This window comes from Agaricus bisporus (genome assembly GCF_000300575.1).
Source record: "Agaricus bisporus var. bisporus H97 unplaced genomic scaffold AGABI2scaffold_11, whole genome shotgun sequence".
NCBI lineage: Eukaryota > Fungi > Basidiomycota > Agaricomycetes > Agaricales > Agaricaceae > Agaricus > Agaricus bisporus.
In genome coordinates, this window is record NW_006267346.1 from 231,695 (window position 1) to 252,046 (window position 20,352).

Consider the following 20,352-nt stretch of genomic DNA (forward strand, 5'->3'; position numbering starts at 1 on the left):
ACCGCTCAGAATCTCAGTTTGTGAGTCGCATGACTCCTGAATCTATATGCCAAGCCCTAGTTTTGCAAGATGAGTCGCGGCTATGTATCTCAAATGCATACCGAAGCCGCTGACGCCTATTGGTTTGAATTTGTAGCTTCAGCTGGTCGGTCACTACCTATGCTTATCCAGTTATATTCCCGATGGGTTCTGCATCAGTACGATATGTTGGAAATTCTCGCCCTGCGCTCAAGGGACGCCATTTGGCGCGATTATGCACGGCGAGTTGTATCAGATTCATTTCGCTGTCACATTTGTATACTGAGGCCGGTCGAATGTAATATTTCAAATCCGACTCAGACAATCGCTAGCTGTCTATTGTTGAACGGCGAACGTGATGCGCCATACTCAAGTGGCTTCTTCACGGAAAGATCTGAGTTCCGGGCCAATTGTATCGACTCTGGCAGCATTATACTCGAATAGCTTCGGAGAGGAAGGTATATAGCACCCGGCGATACGACCCAGTTACCAGATTCGTTGTGCTTAAAATAGTCCAGGCCAAAATAGGCTAGACTGAGCACATACTGGGAGAACGATCGAGATCTTGTACGACTTGATAACGCCTTGGCAAGGTAGCTCACATGCCGGGCCCTGGTCCGCCCCAACGATATCCCGTTCCACACTGCCCATGACAAAAATATTCATCTGACCATGCTTCTTGCAGGCCCATCTCGCTCTCTTGTACCAAAATTGGAGGGAGGAAAAGCTGCAAATTACTCACAACTTTAACCAATGACACTTTCCGAGAGACTTGGACCGAGACGAGGCGCAGAACTGGAGGCCTTACCAAAATGATCTCATTTAGTGCCTATTGGACCTTTTGCTTCTTCGATTCGCAGTATTCAACTGTTGTGACGTGTAAACGGGATCTTGGGGGTATGAGATACAAGCAATCAAGTCATTGGATGTACTCCGTGTCGGATACCTGACAGAAGGTTTGCGTTGGCGATTGTGAGAATGAATCAGAAAAGCCAACCAGTCGGAAAGATTGGGACTGTTCTTGATCTGTCTTGTAATCGAATTGTAATCGAAGCACGCTGGCCAAGCCAAAGCTCAGATGGGAACCCGAAATGGGTGAAACGTTTTCTTTCGTAGACGTGTGATAGGAAAAAACATACAGAGACGATAAAACTATGGTATAGTACACAACAACATCTGACTTATTTTCGGAGTAAGCTAACTTACTCCCGCGTCGTTGACTATGCTGACTATGCAATCGTGACTATTTGAACATAACTCCGACTATGGCTACACACAAACTATCGTGATGCAGATCTGTTGAGGAAATGTAAGAACAGGTGACATTGAGAAAAAGTTGACACCCACCATCTCCTCCTCGAGGACGCAGTCCGACTCCCAGCTGTCGGAGAACTGGAACGCGGCTGATAAGCTGGTAGCTGTTCCGTCGCATTATAAACGTGCGGCCTGTGTTCAGCTAGTGCCGCTTCAAGAATCCTAACACGCTCTCGCAAAATATCGACCTCAACGCTGTTTGCTCTGCCTTCATCTGCGAGTCTAGGCTGATGTTCCATTTGTGAGCCAGTGACGTGTGCGTTGGTGGCGAATGAAATACTGGTGTTGTTTTCATTTTGTGGATAGATATGTGTAGACTGGGGGTGAATGCGGGTACGAGTGCGCTGAATGATTTCCACGTCGGGTACTTGACCTCCTGTACCACTTGGCTGGGCGCCGCGCATTCTATCGTCATTTGTTATACTATTGTTGCCGCTCGATCGAGTAGCAGCTGGACGAACTCCAGCCTCTGGGTTCAAAGAGAGAGTTCCATCCTCTCTGATCTCTAAACCAAAAGAATCACATCGCCTTCTATTCCTTCCCGGCTGTGTCATCGTCCGCCTGAGTCCAATAATCCCCATACCACCAGAGGTAGTCTTTCGTCTCATGTTTCCAGACGCCTCCGGCTTTCCATTGTCGGTGGCAAGTTGATCGAAAGAAAGCGTCCCATCCTCTCTCACCTCCAACCCGAAAGAATCTCTTCTCCGTTTTGTCCTTGTCAAGGACACAATGCTTTTCCAAGAATCGGATCCAATGATACGAGGTGAATCATCCCCGCACTCCCTTCGTTCTGCTACTTTTTGAACGTTCAAATCCGCAGCAGTCTCCTCATTCGGCGAGATGGAAAACCCAATGGACCCATCTTCTCGGATTTCTAAACCAAATGAATCCTTCCTTGTCGTAAATCTTCTAGGTGACATGCTGAAACGTCGATGTGACTGGAGGAAGGAAGGCAAGGCGTAATGCGAAACTTATTAAAATACGAGAATAGGAATAGGAGAGCATAGGAGATATTACGACAGTACTTTCTGGAGTGGGAAAAAGTCTTTGGCCTGTGGATTGAACTGGCTCCATGCAACGTCACTATCGCCTTCTGATTTGCAATGATGAAAATGTGGGACAACTTTGCCAATTGTAGTTTTCTGAAGTACATAGAGGAGTTGCTGTCTTATGGACTGTCTATCTGAAAGACTCGAATCATGACCAAATTCGTTTGGCGCTGATACTCTGTGCGATCACTCACTTCAACTTGATGATTTCTCATTGATTTTGGGCGCTATCTGTATAGTTACTTCGTAGGACGAGTCAAGTATGATTTAGACGAACTCTGAGTACAATACTGTGAATTCGAAATCGAAAGCAATATAACATAGTACGATACAAAAATATACAAATACGAGAGCGTCCTAATGTCCTCAAAACGATAACAAATCCATAATGAACAAACAACATGCCTACTAGTGAACCATTTTCCAACCAGGTGATGTTGATACAACAGGTGTGACTACAGATTCGGACTCTGAGGCAGGAAGACGAGTATAAGGCGGTAGTGGCTCTTCTTCCGAGTCTAAATCCGACAGTGGATCCTCAGCTCGAATATCATTTTGATATTCCTCCGAGCCCGATGGCATCGTGTTGAATCTACCTTCTAACCTCTGCACTCTTTCTTCCAAGTCTCCCAACTGAGTCGTTCTAGACGGCCCAATTCCTACTAGTGGTGAATCATTTGGCATGGTCGATACCACCGTAGGGCCTCGCATCAGAGAGGGGGTTTCCGAGGCCACTGGAGCAGGAGCATTCGCGTTTCCAGAGGCTGTAATAGAAGGTCGAGCTGAAAGTAATGATAGGTTGGTATCATCGGGTATATTGTCTTTGACAGAATTGTCATCTTCATTACGGTCATGATGAAAGCCAAGAGTTCGATTTCTGACTTTGATGAAACCTCGTCTAGAATCAGACGCTCTATCGCTATTCATTGACGTCTCAGTGGGTCGCCGCAGTAGTCGAACGAGATGAAGCATTGCCCAGATAACAATGGTCGCTAGCGGAACCGCGATAAGGACACTTAGAACCACATAATCAGCGGTAGTGGACCCGGATGAGGAACGCGGTAACAAGTTGACTGTCTTGAAGTTAGTTTTCCTGTGAAGAGATTTTTCCTCGATTAACCTATGTGTTTTTTAGATTGGGTTCGAAAAATCACTCACGGATGTTCAATTCGGGCACGGTGGATTATTGGCATGTACATTTTATTCTTTGGAAAACGAGTGTGTAGTAAGAGCTGGAGAAAGAAAGCAAGTGAGCGTTGGTTTGGAAGGAAAGGATGGGAAAATCACCAGAACATCGACCACTTGAATGTTGCGACGTTTTGGAAAAGTAGTACATCAGAAGCATGGCTATGACAGTATTTGATGAACAATCGACATAAACTGTTTCAGCATCTCTGTTTTGATTACCGCCGGACCAAAGGAACCCTTTTAGACATTGAAAGATGGCTCACCTCCGAGCTTGAGTTGGTGTGAAGACTGGTACAAAAACCCAGGAGCGCAGGATACTATAATGCCATATACATACATATGGATCGAGCGAAAGGTTCTTCACGATCAACTGGAAAATAGTACGATCCAACAGAAAGCCTTGGAAACCGTTGATCGTCAACACGGTATAATTAAAAAAGCCATCACGAAGAGTTGTTTTCGACATCTGTATCCCGAGAGCGACAGTACCAGACCTAAAGTAGAAAGTAGTGTCTCCTCCGGGTTGGCGTGTCCATCAGGAGCCCTAACCATCATTATGACGGCCAGTGGACGCCACATGGCCATCATGGCTAATGGCGTGCGAATCGTGGACCCGTGGATACCCACGAAATACCACAGCGTGGATTTACCATATATGCCAAATGGCCGTGATGGCGAGGCGCTTAAAGCCTTGAAGCCGCTTTCGCCGTTGCATTTTCGATGGCAAAAGGATGACATGAGTTGTGTAACTTTAATAAAAACAGTTTGACAAGTTACAGAAACTGCACGACGAACTACATACTAATAACACTTCCATCGATCATTATCATGGCGAATTAGAAAAAGAAAACAGAAAGCGGACGCAGAAACCGAGATGATAGAAATAGAATATTTACAGTACAATACAATACGAAGACAATACAGAAGATATGAAGAATTAGACATGTTGAATTAGACAGGAAGAGCGGGATTGAGTATCTATCGCAGTAGGCCAACTTGAGGCCAACCACCGCAATGTCGTGGTATGTCATGTGACCACGCCACGCCACGAGGCCCACGACCATTGATGGCCATCAATCGTGGATATCCCGTGGATATCCACGAGTCGTGGCTGTCGTGGCTGTCATGGCATCCCCATTCCGCCATTACGACTTACAACACTTGCCACGAAGCCACACAATAAGTACGCTATTGCTTCAATGTGCGCATTTCAACTTTTCATCAAATCATTCCTCCTCAAATTCTTGGCATCCACCGAAAGTAAGATAGCTTTTGATAGATGTTTTAAAACGGTTATTATAATCGAGTAGACCTATCACGAACAACAGTTGATGTTGTTCTTTTGCCGAAATCTTTCAGTTGATCCCAAGGATCCGACCACGATAGGCCAACCATGGACGCCAAGTCTCGTGTATCGTGGATATCCACGAAGGCCATCAATGGCTCAAGGCGTGAGAATCGTATAATGAACGTGGATTTACCATATATGGTAACCCACACCAACGATCCACGAAGTGGCATTCCACAATTTCCGCCATTACAATCTTACAACACACAACATTCGATATGCCCATCATTTCTTCAGTTAATATTGCTCTTTTTCCGAAATCCGAAATCTTTTCAGTTAATCCCAAGGATCCGAACCACGACAGGTCAAATATGGACGCCACGACTCGTGTATCATAATCGTGGATGAACGTGGATTTACCTTATATGGTAGGCCGTTGGAGATATCCACGATTATCCACGATCCACGAATCATGGGCTTGTCATGGCATCCCACAATTTCGCCATTACAATCTTACAACATTCGATATACCCATCATTTCTTTATTCCCCCAAAAAAAACCAAAAAACAAGATATCTAATATAAATACTTTAATTACAATTTCCTTCTTCCCTTCTCCTTTACTCTTTCACTCTCCTTCTCACATCGCATCACATCGCATTACTTCAAAACCAAAAAAGTTCATCAAACATCCCACCAAAAAAAAAAAAAACAACATCAGTTATAAAAAAATTCAAATCTTCAATTCTCGAAATCCACGAACATCAACTCTCCCCGTTCCATTCTTCTTCCATTCTTCTCCCCCTTCCTTCCCTTCTCCACCACCTTCAGTACGATCATATGGTCCAACTCTTCTTTTTCTCAACTTTGGTAATCCTAAAGCTTTTCTTTGTCTCCTTGTTAACATTCTCCCTCCACCACCATTATTATTACGATGTTGATGATTGGTATTATTTGATGCTTCACGTTTCTTTTGTTGTCTTGTCGTTATATACGGAGACGATGTTGACGTTGATATCGTCGATGAAGAAGTTGAAGATGATGATGATGATTTCGGAGATGAAGAAGAACAAGGTACTATTGAAGATGAAGATGATTGAGAATGTATTGATCGCCGTTGTTTTCTTTGAGTCCTTGATTGTTGTAAAGACGTATCAAGATTATTGACAGTTGAAGAAGCTGTAGGTGTCGTAGGAGAAATCATAATCGTATCATCTGGAGAAACAAGTAAACGTTCATCGTCTTTTTCAAGACAAGGAGGAGAAGGAGGAGATGAAGAACTTGATTCAGGAGAAGACAACGTCGATGAAGATGCCGTCGTCGTCGTCGTCGTCGCAGTAGTAGTAACATTATCCTCCTCGTCATCACCAACACAAAGTCTCGACCTCACACCTCTCCCATTCATCATCCTCTCATCCTCAATCTCACTTTCCTCAAACGTTCTTTTCGGACTTTGATTTATCCTACCTCCTCCTCCCCCTTCCCCAGTACCAGGTGATGATTCACGTGAATTCGACACAAGATGCGGTGCAGCAGTATGTGTAGGTGGATTCGCATGCGGTAACGCTTCTGCTATAGATGGGTATATTTCTGATATAGAAGTTTGTGAATTGGGGGGTGTTGATATGGTGGATGGTGCAACTGAAAGGGATCGTGAAGGCGGTAAACGAAGTTTCAATCCCGTCTTTTGCGGTGATTTGTTGTTGTCGGTTTCGGATATGTTACTCAAGGAGGAAGAAGGACTATGAGTATGATTGTTGAGAGTCAGTTTGAGTTTGATTTTGAGTTTTTCAGGGGAGGAGGAGGAAACTTCGGGTTCATCGTCGTCGTCGTCGTCGTCCGTTTCGGATTCCACAACAGTAGCAGGTATGTGTTTGCCCTTGATTTTTTCCCTCGCTTTTTCGCGTCTGCGTTCTTGACGTTCACGATCACGGTCTTTACCTACCCTTTTACGTTCTTTCGCCGGTTTATAATGATCGATGATAGGCGAGGGTGGGAGATCCGTTTGAGAAACGGGACGTTCTTTGACTCTGGGGAGACCCACGTGGGGACCCTTGAGATTACGAATAGAAGAAAAATGTTCCCAATCGTGATACCTAAAAGGTATGATGAAAAAAATGAAACGAAATGAAAAAGAATTTGGAACATACGCGACGTATATGGAGGAGTGGGGGTCATCCTCATCATTGCCATCAAGATCTTCCTTATCAGGAAGTGACGGGTTGGTGGGGGAAGAGGAAACGGCAAAAGCTTGCCATTCGATGACATAGACGAGACCTGGTTGAACGACCTTGACGTTTCTCTGAGCCATATGCGCAAAAGCCGAGAGTTCCATATGTCCTCCATAAGTAGCTAGAAGAGATTCAATATAAGAAAAAAAAGAGAGGGAAAGACGGGATACCGTTTTCTCTCATACAATGGAGATGGGTATCGATGCCTCGTTCGTCTTCGACAAAGGGTTCATAGCGGGACTTGTGGTGTTGAATCCAGTCGCAGATGTGCTGGCGGAGAAGGGCGTGTTTGGAGTCTGTACCGTAGAGCTGGTCGGAGAGGGCGCGGAAGAGACAGTTGCCGTCGCCGAGGGTGGGTGCGGCGTAGAGACCGAGGGCGCGGAGCTGGTCGTCGAGGCGCTGGGAGGTCTGTGCGGGGTCGCTGAGGGAGAGGAGCTGTGTGCACGTGAGGAAGAGGATGTAGTGAGCAGGAAAAGACTGACTCTGCCTCTGGAGGAGCGAGTTGTTCTGGCCTTGACTGCAGCGGAGGTGAGGAGAGCTCGGTGCAGAAAGCGGGCGACCTACGCTGCGGAGTGGCTTTGCGCCGGGGGTGCCCCATTGGCAGATGGCAGAGGACTTTGCTTATGTCAGCCACAAAGTAGTCTTCTGTAGTCTACCATGATCCTCGACCACAAGTCTTCGCCGCCGCCGTATTCGCCCCGTCTCCCATCCACGCCTCCCACGCTCGCCGGTCTGCCACCGCACATCCTCCTGCATGTCGTCTACTCCACCTTTCCCCAGTCACCCGACATCGACCACGGCAAGATAGAGCGCCAACGCAAGACCCTCCTCTGGCTCGTCAACGCCCTCCGCCTCGTCAACCGCTCCTTCTACATCGCCTGCATGCACGTCCTCCGCTCAACCTATCTCCCCCCTTACCAATCCCTCGTCCGTCCCCCCTACTCCTCCGATCCCTTCCCATCCACCACCGCACACTCCCGTTCACCCACCTACACCCAAGTCTCCTCCCAGCCCATTCAAAGCCTTCAACGTGAAACTACCATTCTAGATCGTTATATTGCACTCAAGGTCCGAGAAGATGTCTTTGCAGATGACTCGGAACTGCATTTGGAGCGTGAGGATATGTTTAAAGATTTATTTGATCATGCGCAGCCGAAAGCCCGTTTGGAAGATCTCGTGAGGCGGTATGGAGTCAGAGAAGGTGTGGTTACTGTCCCCGGCGCTATTGCACAGCCGAGTCCCACTATCCGGGAACCTCTTCCTCCTCCCACTTCGTCTCCTCCTCCCCAATCAACTACCTCTAAATTCATGAAGAACCTCTTTTCACGCTCGAATCAACCTAAACTAACGCCCTTCAATCCCCCTTCACCACCCCGTCAAATTCAAATCAAACCTATATCGTTTTCAAAGATAACCATATCCCTTTCTCCACGGACTATTGGCCTCATTTATGGCTCGGGTGCAAGTAAACGCACTCTGGTTCAACTTCAGAGAGCGGGTAGGAGTCAAAAGTTGGAGATGGAGGCAAAGGCGCTTGTCGATGAACTGAGAGAATATTTGATCGCAGAGGCTTGAATTATATTATGTATCTTTATAGAATGTTATGAATGTTCTTTTTTATCTTGTACAATTTGGATTGAAAAACAATTGGTCGCGCCCGAAAGTGCAGGGCACCGACTGTGATACATTCCCGGTTTGATCGTTTTTTTAAAAATGTTTTATACTCGTAGCACGACAGTCCATTTGCACTGAAGGGGCATTCGGTACAAAAACAATGTTTGAGAAATATAATAGAATCATTATAACTCGACAGATCCTCTGTGTCTTTTCGACGGATACTTAATGATCTATTTTTAATCTACAATGAATGAATTGAAACGGGTGGCCGGGCCGGTTATTATAAGTGACGTAATTTCGCATGTTTTCGCAGGTTATGAGCATTTTTTGTCACGCCCGAGAATCCAGGATATGCATGTATATAAGTTACAAAAATGAAATGAAAGAGGTGCCAAGTTCCAACCAAAGTTCAATTGCTCTGTGATACGGCGGGGAGGTTTGAATACTTTTCCGGTTTTTGATACGTTTTTTTAATGTTTACTCAACGGGTAGGATTTATACTGATGGATGCTAGGTCGGAAACATCAAAAAAAAAAAACAACAACATCGGATGGAAAAATACACTTTGGATATACCAAAGAATCCGACTCATCTCTAATGTCTTTTTTCAAAAAAAAAAAACAAAAAAAAAACAAATCTTTCGGCTATTGAGTAAATCTATTTTTAACTATAATGGAAGCTAACATATTTATTGCCTTGAGACGGGTGCGTGTTTTCGCTTGTGAGACCCCCCGTTTCTGGGTTCTGAGGCAGGGTCAGGGCAGGGCTCAGGTTTTATGAGCTTTTCTTTCTTGTGTCATATACGTGTTTCACGGCCCACGGGGCTTTACTGTGGTTACATACCCTTTTTGGGAGTTAGTTGCGACGAACGAAAAGCGTTATACAGACTATTAATTGACCGGGGTATACAAAGAAGTTCTATGAGTAAATCACAATAATGAGAGCAAGATATCTAACAGAAAGAATGCAAATAATAACAACAACAACAGTGGGTCCGTGAAGGTCCGGAAAGAGAGAAAATGAGAAAAAATGCTAAACCTACGCGCACACTGCGAAATGAGTCACTGACGAGTTGGACAACGGGAAGGAACTACAGTGAGATCTACAGACATCCTAACATCCGAATCGATTTCGAAAGTATCGTTGGGTTTGAATCGTTTGACTTTATGCACTGTTCCAAGTTTTTGTTTTTGTTTTTTGTTTTTCGACTTTTCCGAGTCTTTCAACGTGGTGGTGCCAACACAGACATATTCCTCTCCCAAACCTTCTTCTATCCTGGAAAAGCCTTTGCCGCGTTGCCACCAATTCATGATAGCACCAGACCCACTTCTCCTCCTTCTTTCGTCGTTCCCTGCTACTGCTAAACCATCATACTCATACCCTTGCCCATCCTTCTGCATCATATCCGGAGAAAACTCTTTCAATGAACTAGAATTAGAAGAAGCATCCACACTTGAATACCGTGCCAAATTCAAATGCCATTTCCTCCAAAACGAATCGTTAACAACATCTTGATGTCGATTGCGTCTTCTTTGGTTGATATACCGCATCGTTATAACTCCTAAAAGGGATAATAGGACTATCCCTCCGAGAATGCTTAGGAAGATGATGATGTAGTATATAGTTGTATGGTGGTGGTAGGTTGAGTCGTTGGAGGAGGTATTGGTCGAGAGAGGAGATGAAGATGAAGAGGAGGAGGAGGAGGAGGAGGAGGAGGAGGAGGAGGAAGTACTAGTCGTTTGTGGAGTTGACATGAAACTCGAAGTAGAGAAACGAGGCGATTGTCAAGGGGTTGCAGTTTATGTTCACAAACGAATTCACAACCCCGTTTACAATAGAGTGTGACAAAAGCGGGAGCGTAAAAAAGATGTTGGTGAAGCGCTCGGGAACGTGCAAACTGAGTTGAACCCTTTACTACTAGTAGTAAGTCACGTACAGAGAACGGGTCGAGACTTTTTTTTGTCTTTGAATTAATTCTTGTACACGACGTCCGTCAATATGTTGACAAAGCTCCGCCGATGTCAAGGCTTGATATGAACAGGGTTATTCAATTGGAAGGGGGCATTATGGCAACACGACTCCGAATAAGGCAAGCAATGCCAAATACAACTTTACATTGTTTTATGAGGGAGGATTCATTTGTTCTTTTTGCCAAGTAGAAAGGACAACGGCGATCATTGGTGCCTGCCCTTGAGCGCCTTAAACCTTAGGATGAATGTAAAATGTTTAATCGCCACGGAGCCATAAATTGTTTCCCCGATCATGAGCAATTAAACTCCAAAATCTTCAATGCGACTCGATATCGTGGCCAGCACCAAAGTTCGAAGGAGGTATATGAAAAAACTTTCCCGACGGAAGTGTACTACTGTGCATTCAAACCTGGCTCACGCCCATGTAAGACCATTGCTCTGATCCATCAAGTTCAGCATTCGGGAATGGGCCACACCCTACTGAAAGGTATGGGATTTGACTGTAAGTCTTTATCAAGATTAAATCACCGAATATGTGTAGCAGTGCAAAACAAGCTTACAAGTCATAATAGCCCATTCTTGTATATTACTTGTGGGCATCAGGCTCCGCAATAGTCCAGGTATCGAGCCCATTTTCTGACAGCCCCGAACCTGGACAGGATTGCTCTGGAGATGGCTTCCCCTCTCCACGTGCATCCTGCTTACCACTACTTTTCTCGATCCGACGGGAAAGATCGGTCGATCCATTCATCTTGACCAACGTCGATCGCAATTTCTCAATCTCTTCTTTATCTCGCTCCGCCTGTACTTTCTCTTGCTTCGCAGTTTTTTTTGCCTCCAACTCCAATCTTTCCTTCATCGTATTATCCGCCCAATCTTTAACTTCCCTTACCGCTTTCTCTGGCTGAAATTTGCAAGTCAGAAGAAAACCTTGAAGTTCAGCGGCTGTGAATGTTTTATCTGGAATAGACTGAGAGAATCGAGCGGCGAGATCGTCTATCCTGACAGTTTTTTCCTCGTCCGATACGTCTTCACTTGCTGATTCCGGCGCGCAGTGAGAAATGGGGTAAAAACGTTTATACAGAGCGGCTGCTTGTGCTTGTACAGCGTGGTGATATCGGACCTTTTTATCAATGCGTCCTGGACGAATGAGCGCATTGTCCAGATCCTCGACGTGATTAGTCTACACCCTCCCTAGTGATTAGGATGCGAGGTGGCAGACATAACAATAAAAAATCACCGTAGCAAAGAACAGAACCCCTTCCTGACTTGCTACACCATCGAGGACATTGAGTAGACCGGATAATGTGACATTACATTTTGGGGTCATGCCATACATGCGGGTTGAATTTGTTGAATTGCTTTCGTCGATTCGAGAAAATGCACAGTCAATGTCTTCCAGCAAGAAGATCGATCGTTTGGGTATACACCCGACCGCCGCAGCGAGAAGTGAATCGTCCATTCTAGAATGGAACGAAAGTTGAAAAAGAGCCGAGAATAAAACCGTATAAACGGGCACTCACGAGCTAGATGCAAGTGACAACGAATAAATTTCGAGTTCCAGTTCTCCAGCCTGCGCAAAACGAGAAAAGCTAGACATAAGCACATGTCGATCATAAATATTGATTCCATACCAAGGCGTAGACCGTTGAAGCTGGACAATTTCAAGGGTGAGTGACAGCCGGCCGAATAAAGCCGAGGACACTTACTCTTCCCAGAACCAGGAGGACCATACAGAAGGTACCCGCGGCGATACGGTATACCCGTAGTTTGATACCATTCCTCCATACCCAAGAATTCACGGGCATCAAAGACAAGCGAATCAAGAACGCCTTCCTCGAGAATGACTGATTCCAAAGAGCGACGAGGCTTTCTCTTGCACTCATTCCAGTAGAAAGGTATGTAGGAACGCTGAGCCATAGTAAGGCTTTGAATACGGAAATGCAGTGAAACAACTTACATTTGATGTATGGATAATGACATGAGGTTGGCTCATTTCCATATACTCCATCCGAGCTTGTTCTACCAAGGAGGAGACAACCGAAACGTCTCTCGTATACACGCTATACACAAAATCAGCCTTGCGAGTACCGCATGATAAAATGCACGACTCACGTCAGGTAGAATGTAGAAGAACTGATGGATCGATCCTCCTGATAGTTGTACGAAGATGAGCTTAGGGTTTTTGAAATCTCAATCCAATACCCTTCCCAGCGAAACAATTGGGGGTTCTGATACGTCGGAACGTATTCTGCATTCTCGCTTTTGTGTCCTTTGCATATTTGGGAGGCTTCGACACCATTCTTCCTCTGTAAGGTTTTTGCACTGATTTTGAAGTTCCATGAGTTGCGCCACGCTTGCTGCTTCGACTGATGATCGAGATAACAGGCTCAGCAATCGAAACACGAGGGTTTGAAACAGATAGAAGGGCTTACCAGAAATGCTAGTATCCAATCGAACGCCGGATCACCTTCGGAAAATTCTGCGGTTAAGGAATACTCTACAGCAGTTGAACAGCATGTTAATCCTCCCGCGCAAAGGGGTACGATGACGAACAAGGCAATAACTCACGAAATCTCCATCGCTCTGAAAACCACGTATACGCATTTCTACCCATCTCAAGCAACCAACCCATAAGAAATATCGTCAACGTTCCAAGTAATCCTTTCTGATCTCCAGGTAGCCATGACGTTATCATACCGAGACTCAAAATATTGTTCAAAAGAGGGGTAAACCCACTACCGTCTTCCTGCATGTCAAGGCTGGATGGCAATGAATATAGTGGTGCGATGGCAGCTACAAGGGATGAAAAGTGTTGTTTTGATATGAGAGAGGTTCATATATTGGGTTACATACCTTATGACTTGCTATTTTTAGGACATTATGCAATGGACGCTCCGGATGGCTACTGAGATTAACGTGGCTTCCAGACTGTGACTTCTACGCATCATACTGTGCCGTGGTCATTGCGTGAAGTAAACCCCTCAAGGAGAGAGTGCCATCTGATATAGTACCTGTAGGCTGTCTGCACTTATTGGTTGGTCACCTGAGGAACCACTATTCTGGCACAATGATTTGCCTTCGGTATCAATTAGGATAAAGTGCATACAGGTCAAGAACAATGGAAGAAAGAAGTAGGGGAATCTCACAGGCTTCCCATTTGGCCAAGGTGTGACTTTGGCGCATCTAGCTCAACAAGCTTCTGAAGTTGTCGTGCCAAGTTACTGATATTATTCACTGAGATTAGTACCGAAGCGTAAGTTACACAAGATCTGTTATACCAAAGGTAAGCAAATACGGATTAACCCATGAAGAAGCAAGAAACACATCGTCGTTTCGTCTAGATCGGATCCCGGTAGTATTTTGAGCCATAGCCCTCGGTTCACTGTGATTCCTCTAAGCCTCTGCTGTCATTATTCGTTGTGTGAACCGCATCTCCCATGCTATTGGCTGTTAGAGGATCAATCACACCATTGACTCGCCTTCCCACAGTTGGGGGTGCAATAAACGCCGATCCATTCAGGGGCTTCCCAACAGTTGGGGGTACCGGGACATCAACAGTTTCGACTTCGCCGTTTGCTAGCTTTTCCTGCCTGAGTCCAGGTCCAACGGCACCATTCAGCGTTGTCAACGTCTTTTGAAACCTTTCTACTTCCATCTTCTCTATTCTTTCTGCTTGCCTCCTCTTCTTTGCATTAATCCTGTCCTGCTTCTCCTGCTTCTGCTTCTTCTCGTTGGCAACCCAGTCTGAGATTCCCTTGGCTGCCTTCTCGGGCATCATTTTGCATGAAAGTAAGTAGCCTTGGAGGTCGGCGATGGAGAATTCGTGCGCAGGTATACCGGCGGTGAATTCTTCGTTGAGTTGTTGAAGTACAGCAAGCTTCTGCTCTTCTGTGGCAGACTTCTCGGACGATAGAAGTGGTTCAGGCGTAACATGTTTCGTTGGATAAAATCTGTCGAAGAGTGCGGAAGCCTGCTCAGAGGTAGCGAGCTTATATTCCACTTTTCTATCGATACGGCCAGGACGAAGGAGTGCAGCGTCAAGATTATCAATATAGTTCGTCTACAGGACAGATAATGGTCAGATCTTCAGAGTTGACCCATAAAAGGAATAAACAACTCACTGTCGCGAAGAAAATCTTCCCTTCTTCGCTTCCAACGCCGTCGAGAATATTCAATAGGCCGGATAAGGTAACAGCAGACCTCCTGGCACGCCTCGTAGGCTTGATAAAGCCCTGAACAGGATACCCAAAACCAGACCCATGGAAATCATCGTCATCATCGTCTTCTCGTGAGAAAGCGCAATCTATATCCTCGATGAGAAGGATGGAGCCCTTGGGAACCGACGAAACGGCCGCTTCGAGGAAGGTGTCATCAACACTGATGAAACAAATTAATTCAGGCGCGTGATGTATGGTCTGGGAAGTCTTACAAGTGCGCTGCTAGAGAAATTGAATATATTTCCATCCGGAGCTCACCCGCAACAGCGTGAATAGTTGAACCTATATGCATCAGATGGCAGTTGGATAGTGTATAATATGAGGTACTTACTTTTCCCAGTTCCCGGGGGACCAAACAGAAGGTACCCGCGGCGATGAGGAATCCCAGCACTCATGTACCAATCCTCCATCTTCAAAAAATCCCGAACGTCCGCAATCAAAGATTCGAGTGTCGCGCCCGGCAAAACGATTGAATTCAATGGTCGGCGGGGCTTCTGTTTGACACTATTCCAATAGAAATTAGGTCCGTAACTGTGCTATAGAGGTTCTCGTCAATTTCCCGCGTGTCGATAAAAAGAATGCATAAGTAGTAAAACGTACAGCAGTGACGGAGTGGACAATCACATGCGGCCTGCTAACTTCGAAGTATTTTCTCTTGGCTTCCTCTACGAGCTTCGAAAGAACAGCCATGTCGAGCGTATAAACGCTTTTTGACTTGTATGAGTGTGCCATCTAGAGAGGAGTATTCTCTTTTTACTTACGTCAAAAATATTGAAGCCCCAGCCGCTCCTCCCCCAGGCCCGAAAGGTGACGCAGAGACCACTTGAGGTTTAGAGCGCTTGATCTCAATCCAATACGGTCTCCACCAAAAGATTTGCGGTAGGTCATATGTAGGAACATACTCAGCACTGTCTATAGCTCGAGCCTCCATTCCACTGGCAGAACTTATGCCCCAACGTCTTCGGGAGGATTTGGCAGATACGCGAAAGTCGCGTGACCGGCGCCATACTTTTTCTTGCGTCTGTCTACGCGTCAGTGAACGAGAGGTACTCGCGGGGGAGGGCGTACAATAAAGTTGATAATCCAGTCGTAAGCCGGATCTCCTTCGCTGAATTCGGCGGTAATGGAATATTCTGCGTTCGAGTAATGAGTACCACCATGACTGCAGGTAATCCCACTACTCACGCAGTCTAAACCTCTCCATGACCCACTGCACAAAACGCCGCCCACCTCTACTATCATTCCCAGCACAAAAAGGCGGATACCGTTCTCTCCAAAACCGGCCCCGCCACCTGTGAAGGCTGAAGCGAACATCGACAACCCAAAAATGCGCGAAAGCGACGAGAAATCGAACAATCCACCGCCGCTCGAAGGACCTAGAGGGGCTGCTCCAAAGCCACCTTGCACAAATCCAGCGTTCATGCCTTAGTGGCGAGTGTTAGTAGACAACTGGAGTGACGGCTTCTTGAACCTAGAGATTTCTTTAAAACAGATACAATCACAGTCAAATGTACCGGTACCGAGTATTTGTACTTGGCCTGACTCAAGAGAAAGAAAAGATAGAGCGAGCGTGCAAAAGAGATGGAGGTAAAGCAAGGAGACAGCTGCCAAGCAACGAAGCTTATTTGTAGCACGTTCGGGCGCTTAAACCCACGTTAGGTGCTGAATTGTACAATAGAGGACTCCCCTGACCTGCGGCACATTATGCAAGGATCGCGCTCGTTCTCAAAGAAGGAAGACGAAAGGATTATTCGAAAAGGCACATAAATATTCCTTTTTTTGAGAATTTGATTGCTAGCTCCATATTTTGAAATTTGATTGACCGCCTATTCTCCTCAAGAAAGTTTAAGTAGTTATCTAAATCCCTCATCTATCTTGACCCTTTTTGACCACATGCGCATTATAATACCATCCGCGGGACGCCCACACACGAATATACTCGTCAAGAAGGGGAAAAATTAAGCTTAATAGGGGCCAATGTCCTGGGTATACCCGTGTTCTTCAGGAATGTTGCCGCCGCCTGTCAAAACAGAACTAAGCAGAATCTTCCGGACCTTTGAAGTTCATAGTTTCCGGAACGAGACGGTTCATCGACATCCGTCAGCAAACCGTCGCGCAGCCTAGGGGTAATTCTCGGAAAAATCAGATCAGTCGGATCAGATTACGTTTGCGGGATTCGTCGTCCACAGTACTATCAGCTACTTACTTGATAAGTTGACAACGCCTTTCCTGAACCAGATTGGGAACAGGCGACAATACTCTGCCTTACTTGGGTCGGAAGGCTGATTTTTCAGTACTTCAGTACTCACATAAGTCGCATAGTAGTCTTTTTTATTTCTTACCCCGTCAGGTTACTAATAGTACAATTCACTCAAACAATATGACTCTAGGGCGACGTGTGTATATATCCCTGGTCCTTGGGAATGAGAGAGGATAATTCGTATGTATCACAAGCTTGTTAATTTAGGTATGAAGAGGATGTGAATTATTCCACCGATGATCATCCGATAGGCCCGAACACACCATTCGCGTTAATCCGAGTGGTGGAAACAGCCTATCCCAAATGCCTTCGAATAGCTCGTAGACAATACGGGGTACCGTTCTACTATCAGGTATCTATCAGGTAATTGAATGCACCAATCGTCACTTGGAAGTTTTCGATAAAATACCGATTAAGATAAGGCGGAAGTTGTTATAAGTTAGTGTTGAAATTTTCTGTGCCAAATGATGAGTAACTCGAGTGGTAATCGGTGCTTTAACAGTTTAATTTTTTTTGACGGTCGATGGTGTGCTCAGCTTCGCTTATCTTCCATTTTGTTGGGCAGAGGGTGTATGAAAAGCAGATGAGTCAAATGTAATCACCGGATTGCTGTTAGAGTGTATATATACAAAAGCTCATGATGCATTGTGGCCGGATACAGCCCAGAGATATCAAGAGACGTTGTTGATGAGGAACTCCACTTTGCCCATCAAACATAGCCCAGCTGTCCATGTCATTCCTAGCCCGATTGATTAACACAGCAGTTCCAAGAGGCGACATAGCGAGATCGAGCATTGGTAGGAGACTCTGCGCAGTGGGCGGAGATCCAACTCTATCGACTCTGTTAAAAGTCCGATCGTGCACATAATGCCACATATAACTGGGAAAGAAATACTGTGTTCGGTGGTAGCTTCATGCGCCTGAGTCGAGTGAAAAGCCAGTCGAAAACTAAAGAAAAATGATCTGGTGCCAATCATTAATACGGAATCAAGCCAAGATAGAAAGGGCATCGTCTTCACAATAAAATGATTCTATATGTGAGGTCAAATCATTATCAGCTTCTGGTGATATCATGTGAATACTGGAATCGATGGGATGGCGGGCAAAATGGATAATGTGGGTTAAAATCACTAATCATAATTTTCTTGCGTGGTGGCGTATTACATCCCTGTACATTCCCCCCATCAGTGTACCCCACCCGGATCAATTCTTTAAGCACTTCTGACAAGTTGCATCTATTCAAACCCCTCCGAACGGCACTACATGTCCAAATTTTTCAATTCACTGACGCCTCCCATGTCATAGTATATGATCAAGCTATATATCCCAGGCGATCTATACTAGTATTCTCCATCAAGATCCAAGAAACAGATCAGACCAAACCGAGGATAAGGTCAAAAGACAACGCGACTCTTGCCCACTGTCCATCCATGTTATTTGTTTCCCCTCCATACTCTCTTGATCCTTTTTAAACTGGCACTGTCCATCCTGTCATTACAATGGAGCGGCACACACTTATTGTTCTCTTCGACATTCTGGTCATTTTAGCTGTGGTACTAGTTACTTGCGCTTTGACTACAGCGATCTTGTCCAAATCAATTCAACGGTCTATATCCTGGTATAACTTCATGTTCCAGTGGCTTGTCATCTCTCTCAGTTTCGCGTTACTCTTCGGTCGACAAGAAGGCGCAGAGCCACCATTCGCATTTTGCACCTTTCAAGCGCTGTTGGTACACGCAGCGCCTGTTGTGTGAGTTTTCTAATAAACCTTGTTTTAATCAGGAGGACGACTCAAAACTTGTTTCTTTAGGGGCGGAATGGGCCTTATTTGCTACTTTATAGAGGTGTGTATAGTCGGCGAGATGGTATAAATAGCTCATTCTGGAGATGCTTTTCAGTTCCACTTGATCATATCTAATGCTGTATGTGGCGAGGCCCTGCCTCCAAATCGTTGGAGGACGTTTTGTGTAAGTTTTACCGCTTACTCTAATTATTTTTTTCCCTAATCTAAGGAGTAGCTGGTTACTTCGCCATGGATTGTCTTTCTGGCGATCATCATCATAGACATATGGGTACGTTGTTTTTTAGTTCTTCGGTATACAAACGGACCTCAAATGGAATAGCTCGTGTTTCATGAGGGATATATCGATGATATCGAAAGGGCGCCAACTGGATATTATTGTCATGCGAAAAGCGATATACTGTAAGGATTTTTAGAAACACAGACTGACATGCTCAATTTATGGAATACCAGGGTCATCCTGTCAGCTGCAATCCCTGCAGTAGTCCTAATGGTCGGAATATCCTGTCAGGGTATGTTGTTCAGATCTGACATCGACATTTGATCACCACATCTATCAATATCTAGTTTTGACTGGAATATTGATGTATCGCCACTGGGATGCATTCAAACATCTCAAGCACGATGCCCGACGAATTCATGTCATGATTTATCTCAGAATGGTGTCAAGCGCTTTAGTTATTGCCATAGGTATAATGTGCGGCTCCATGTTCCGCTTTAACTCCTGAAATTCTGTTAACCACATATTTAGACTTTCCGCTTTGGCATTCAATAGGCCTTGGTCTGATGATACCAGCTTGATTTACCCTTTCAGTAAGTGGTGTACTTCCTCCTTGAACATGATTGATGGCTCGCGCCGCAGTGCTTATTGCAATTGCCGTTGCCTTCGGTGCTTCAAGGGTGGGTTTTTTGCTTGTGCTTAGAACGTAAACGGACTGATGAACTAATTTCGACCAAGGATATCTTTCGGGCATGGTTATTCTGGCGTACACCGAAGCCGTGTGCTTCGATCATCTTCAACCATGGGACTGTTGTTAGCAGCAGGATCAGTTTTCCTTCCCAGCAAGATGTGATCGTGATTATAGGACCCGATGTAGAAGATGCGTCTCTTGCGAGCACCGCGACCAAGAGCCCTTCAACTAAGTCTGAGTGCGCTATATATATGCCTCCGGTTGTATCACAGTAGTATATCGTTGCCCCATAGTTTTCGCAGCAGCTGGTACTACTGTGTAAACTTCGAGTCGGGTGGTCCCATAGTATTCGCATCTACGGATATCAATTATATCAGCTTCTAAGATGGATGGCATCATGATCATGAACAGCTCATTAGCTCGAATTTACTACGAGAAGGAAAAAGCGTTGAGACCATAACTTATCAATAAAATTTAAGCGAGGG

General features: G+C 45.3%; 7 protein-coding genes across 7 annotated transcripts; 2 read left to right on the forward strand and 5 right to left on the reverse strand.

Annotated features, from left to right (window-relative positions):
• Nucleotides 1–335: 335 nt before the first annotated feature.
• AGABI2DRAFT_145709 (hypothetical protein) lies at nucleotides 336–4,284 on the reverse strand (the record flags this gene model as incomplete). The annotated part of the gene is made up of 12 exons (XM_006455568.1): nucleotides 336–552; nucleotides 621–745; nucleotides 1,225–1,247; nucleotides 1,296–1,314; nucleotides 1,366–1,410; nucleotides 1,458–2,270; nucleotides 2,358–2,474; nucleotides 2,799–3,501; nucleotides 3,540–3,586; nucleotides 3,833–3,886; nucleotides 3,907–4,063; nucleotides 4,220–4,284. 12 exons carry the CDS (start codon nucleotides 4,282–4,284, stop codon nucleotides 336–338), a joined length of 2,385 nt encoding a protein of 794 aa, XP_006455631.1.
• A 1,535-nt stretch (nucleotides 4,285–5,819) lies between these two features.
• AGABI2DRAFT_180592 (hypothetical protein) lies at nucleotides 5,820–7,168 on the reverse strand (the record flags this gene model as incomplete). The annotated part of the gene is made up of 3 exons (XM_006455569.1): nucleotides 5,820–5,990; nucleotides 6,026–6,953; nucleotides 7,008–7,168. The coding sequence occupies 3 exons, from the start codon at nucleotides 7,166–7,168 to the stop codon at nucleotides 5,820–5,822; spliced, it is 1,260 nt and encodes a 419-aa protein (XP_006455632.1).
• Nucleotides 7,169–7,264: 96 nt separating this feature from the next.
• AGABI2DRAFT_180593 (hypothetical protein) lies at nucleotides 7,265–8,772 on the forward strand. The gene is made up of 2 exons (XM_006455570.1): nucleotides 7,265–7,616; nucleotides 7,740–8,772. Exons 1-2 carry the CDS (start codon nucleotides 7,275–7,277, stop codon nucleotides 8,661–8,663), a joined length of 1,266 nt encoding a protein of 421 aa, XP_006455633.1. The 5' UTR covers nucleotides 7,265–7,274; the 3' UTR covers nucleotides 8,664–8,772.
• Nucleotides 8,773–9,766: 994 nt separating this feature from the next.
• Nucleotides 9,767–10,459, reverse strand: AGABI2DRAFT_121535 (hypothetical protein; the record flags this gene model as incomplete). Its single annotated transcript, XM_006455571.1, has 1 exon — nucleotides 9,767–10,459. One exon carries the CDS (start codon nucleotides 10,457–10,459, stop codon nucleotides 9,767–9,769), a length of 693 nt encoding a protein of 230 aa, XP_006455634.1.
• An 802-nt stretch (nucleotides 10,460–11,261) lies between these two features.
• AGABI2DRAFT_180594 (hypothetical protein) lies at nucleotides 11,262–13,632 on the reverse strand (the record flags this gene model as incomplete). The annotated part of the gene is made up of 10 exons (XM_006455572.1): nucleotides 13,532–13,632; nucleotides 13,247–13,471; nucleotides 13,111–13,175; nucleotides 12,791–13,044; nucleotides 12,636–12,738; nucleotides 12,385–12,586; nucleotides 12,310–12,329; nucleotides 12,199–12,248; nucleotides 11,916–12,138; nucleotides 11,262–11,858 (listed from the first exon to the last, which is right to left on the reverse strand). The coding sequence occupies exons 2-10, from the start codon at nucleotides 13,428–13,430 to the stop codon at nucleotides 11,262–11,264; spliced, it is 1,698 nt and encodes a 565-aa protein (XP_006455635.1). The 5' UTR covers nucleotides 13,431–13,471; nucleotides 13,532–13,632.
• A 252-nt stretch (nucleotides 13,633–13,884) lies between these two features.
• Nucleotides 13,885–16,248, reverse strand: AGABI2DRAFT_210088 (hypothetical protein). Its single transcript, XM_006455573.1, has 8 exons — nucleotides 16,081–16,248; nucleotides 15,964–16,028; nucleotides 15,657–15,916; nucleotides 15,496–15,601; nucleotides 15,227–15,431; nucleotides 15,108–15,177; nucleotides 14,800–15,055; nucleotides 13,885–14,738 (listed from the first exon to the last, which is right to left on the reverse strand). Exons 1-8 carry the CDS (start codon nucleotides 16,097–16,099, stop codon nucleotides 14,058–14,060), a joined length of 1,662 nt encoding a protein of 553 aa, XP_006455636.1. The 5' UTR covers nucleotides 16,100–16,248; the 3' UTR covers nucleotides 13,885–14,057.
• A 2,535-nt stretch (nucleotides 16,249–18,783) lies between these two features.
• Nucleotides 18,784–20,142, forward strand: AGABI2DRAFT_121538 (hypothetical protein; the record flags this gene model as incomplete). Its single annotated transcript, XM_006455574.1, has 10 exons — nucleotides 18,784–18,905; nucleotides 18,966–18,999; nucleotides 19,054–19,122; nucleotides 19,174–19,227; nucleotides 19,279–19,358; nucleotides 19,410–19,468; nucleotides 19,524–19,653; nucleotides 19,708–19,769; nucleotides 19,819–19,856; nucleotides 19,915–20,142. 10 exons carry the CDS (start codon nucleotides 18,784–18,786, stop codon nucleotides 20,140–20,142), a joined length of 876 nt encoding a protein of 291 aa, XP_006455637.1.
• Between the last annotated feature and the right edge of the window lie 210 nt (nucleotides 20,143–20,352).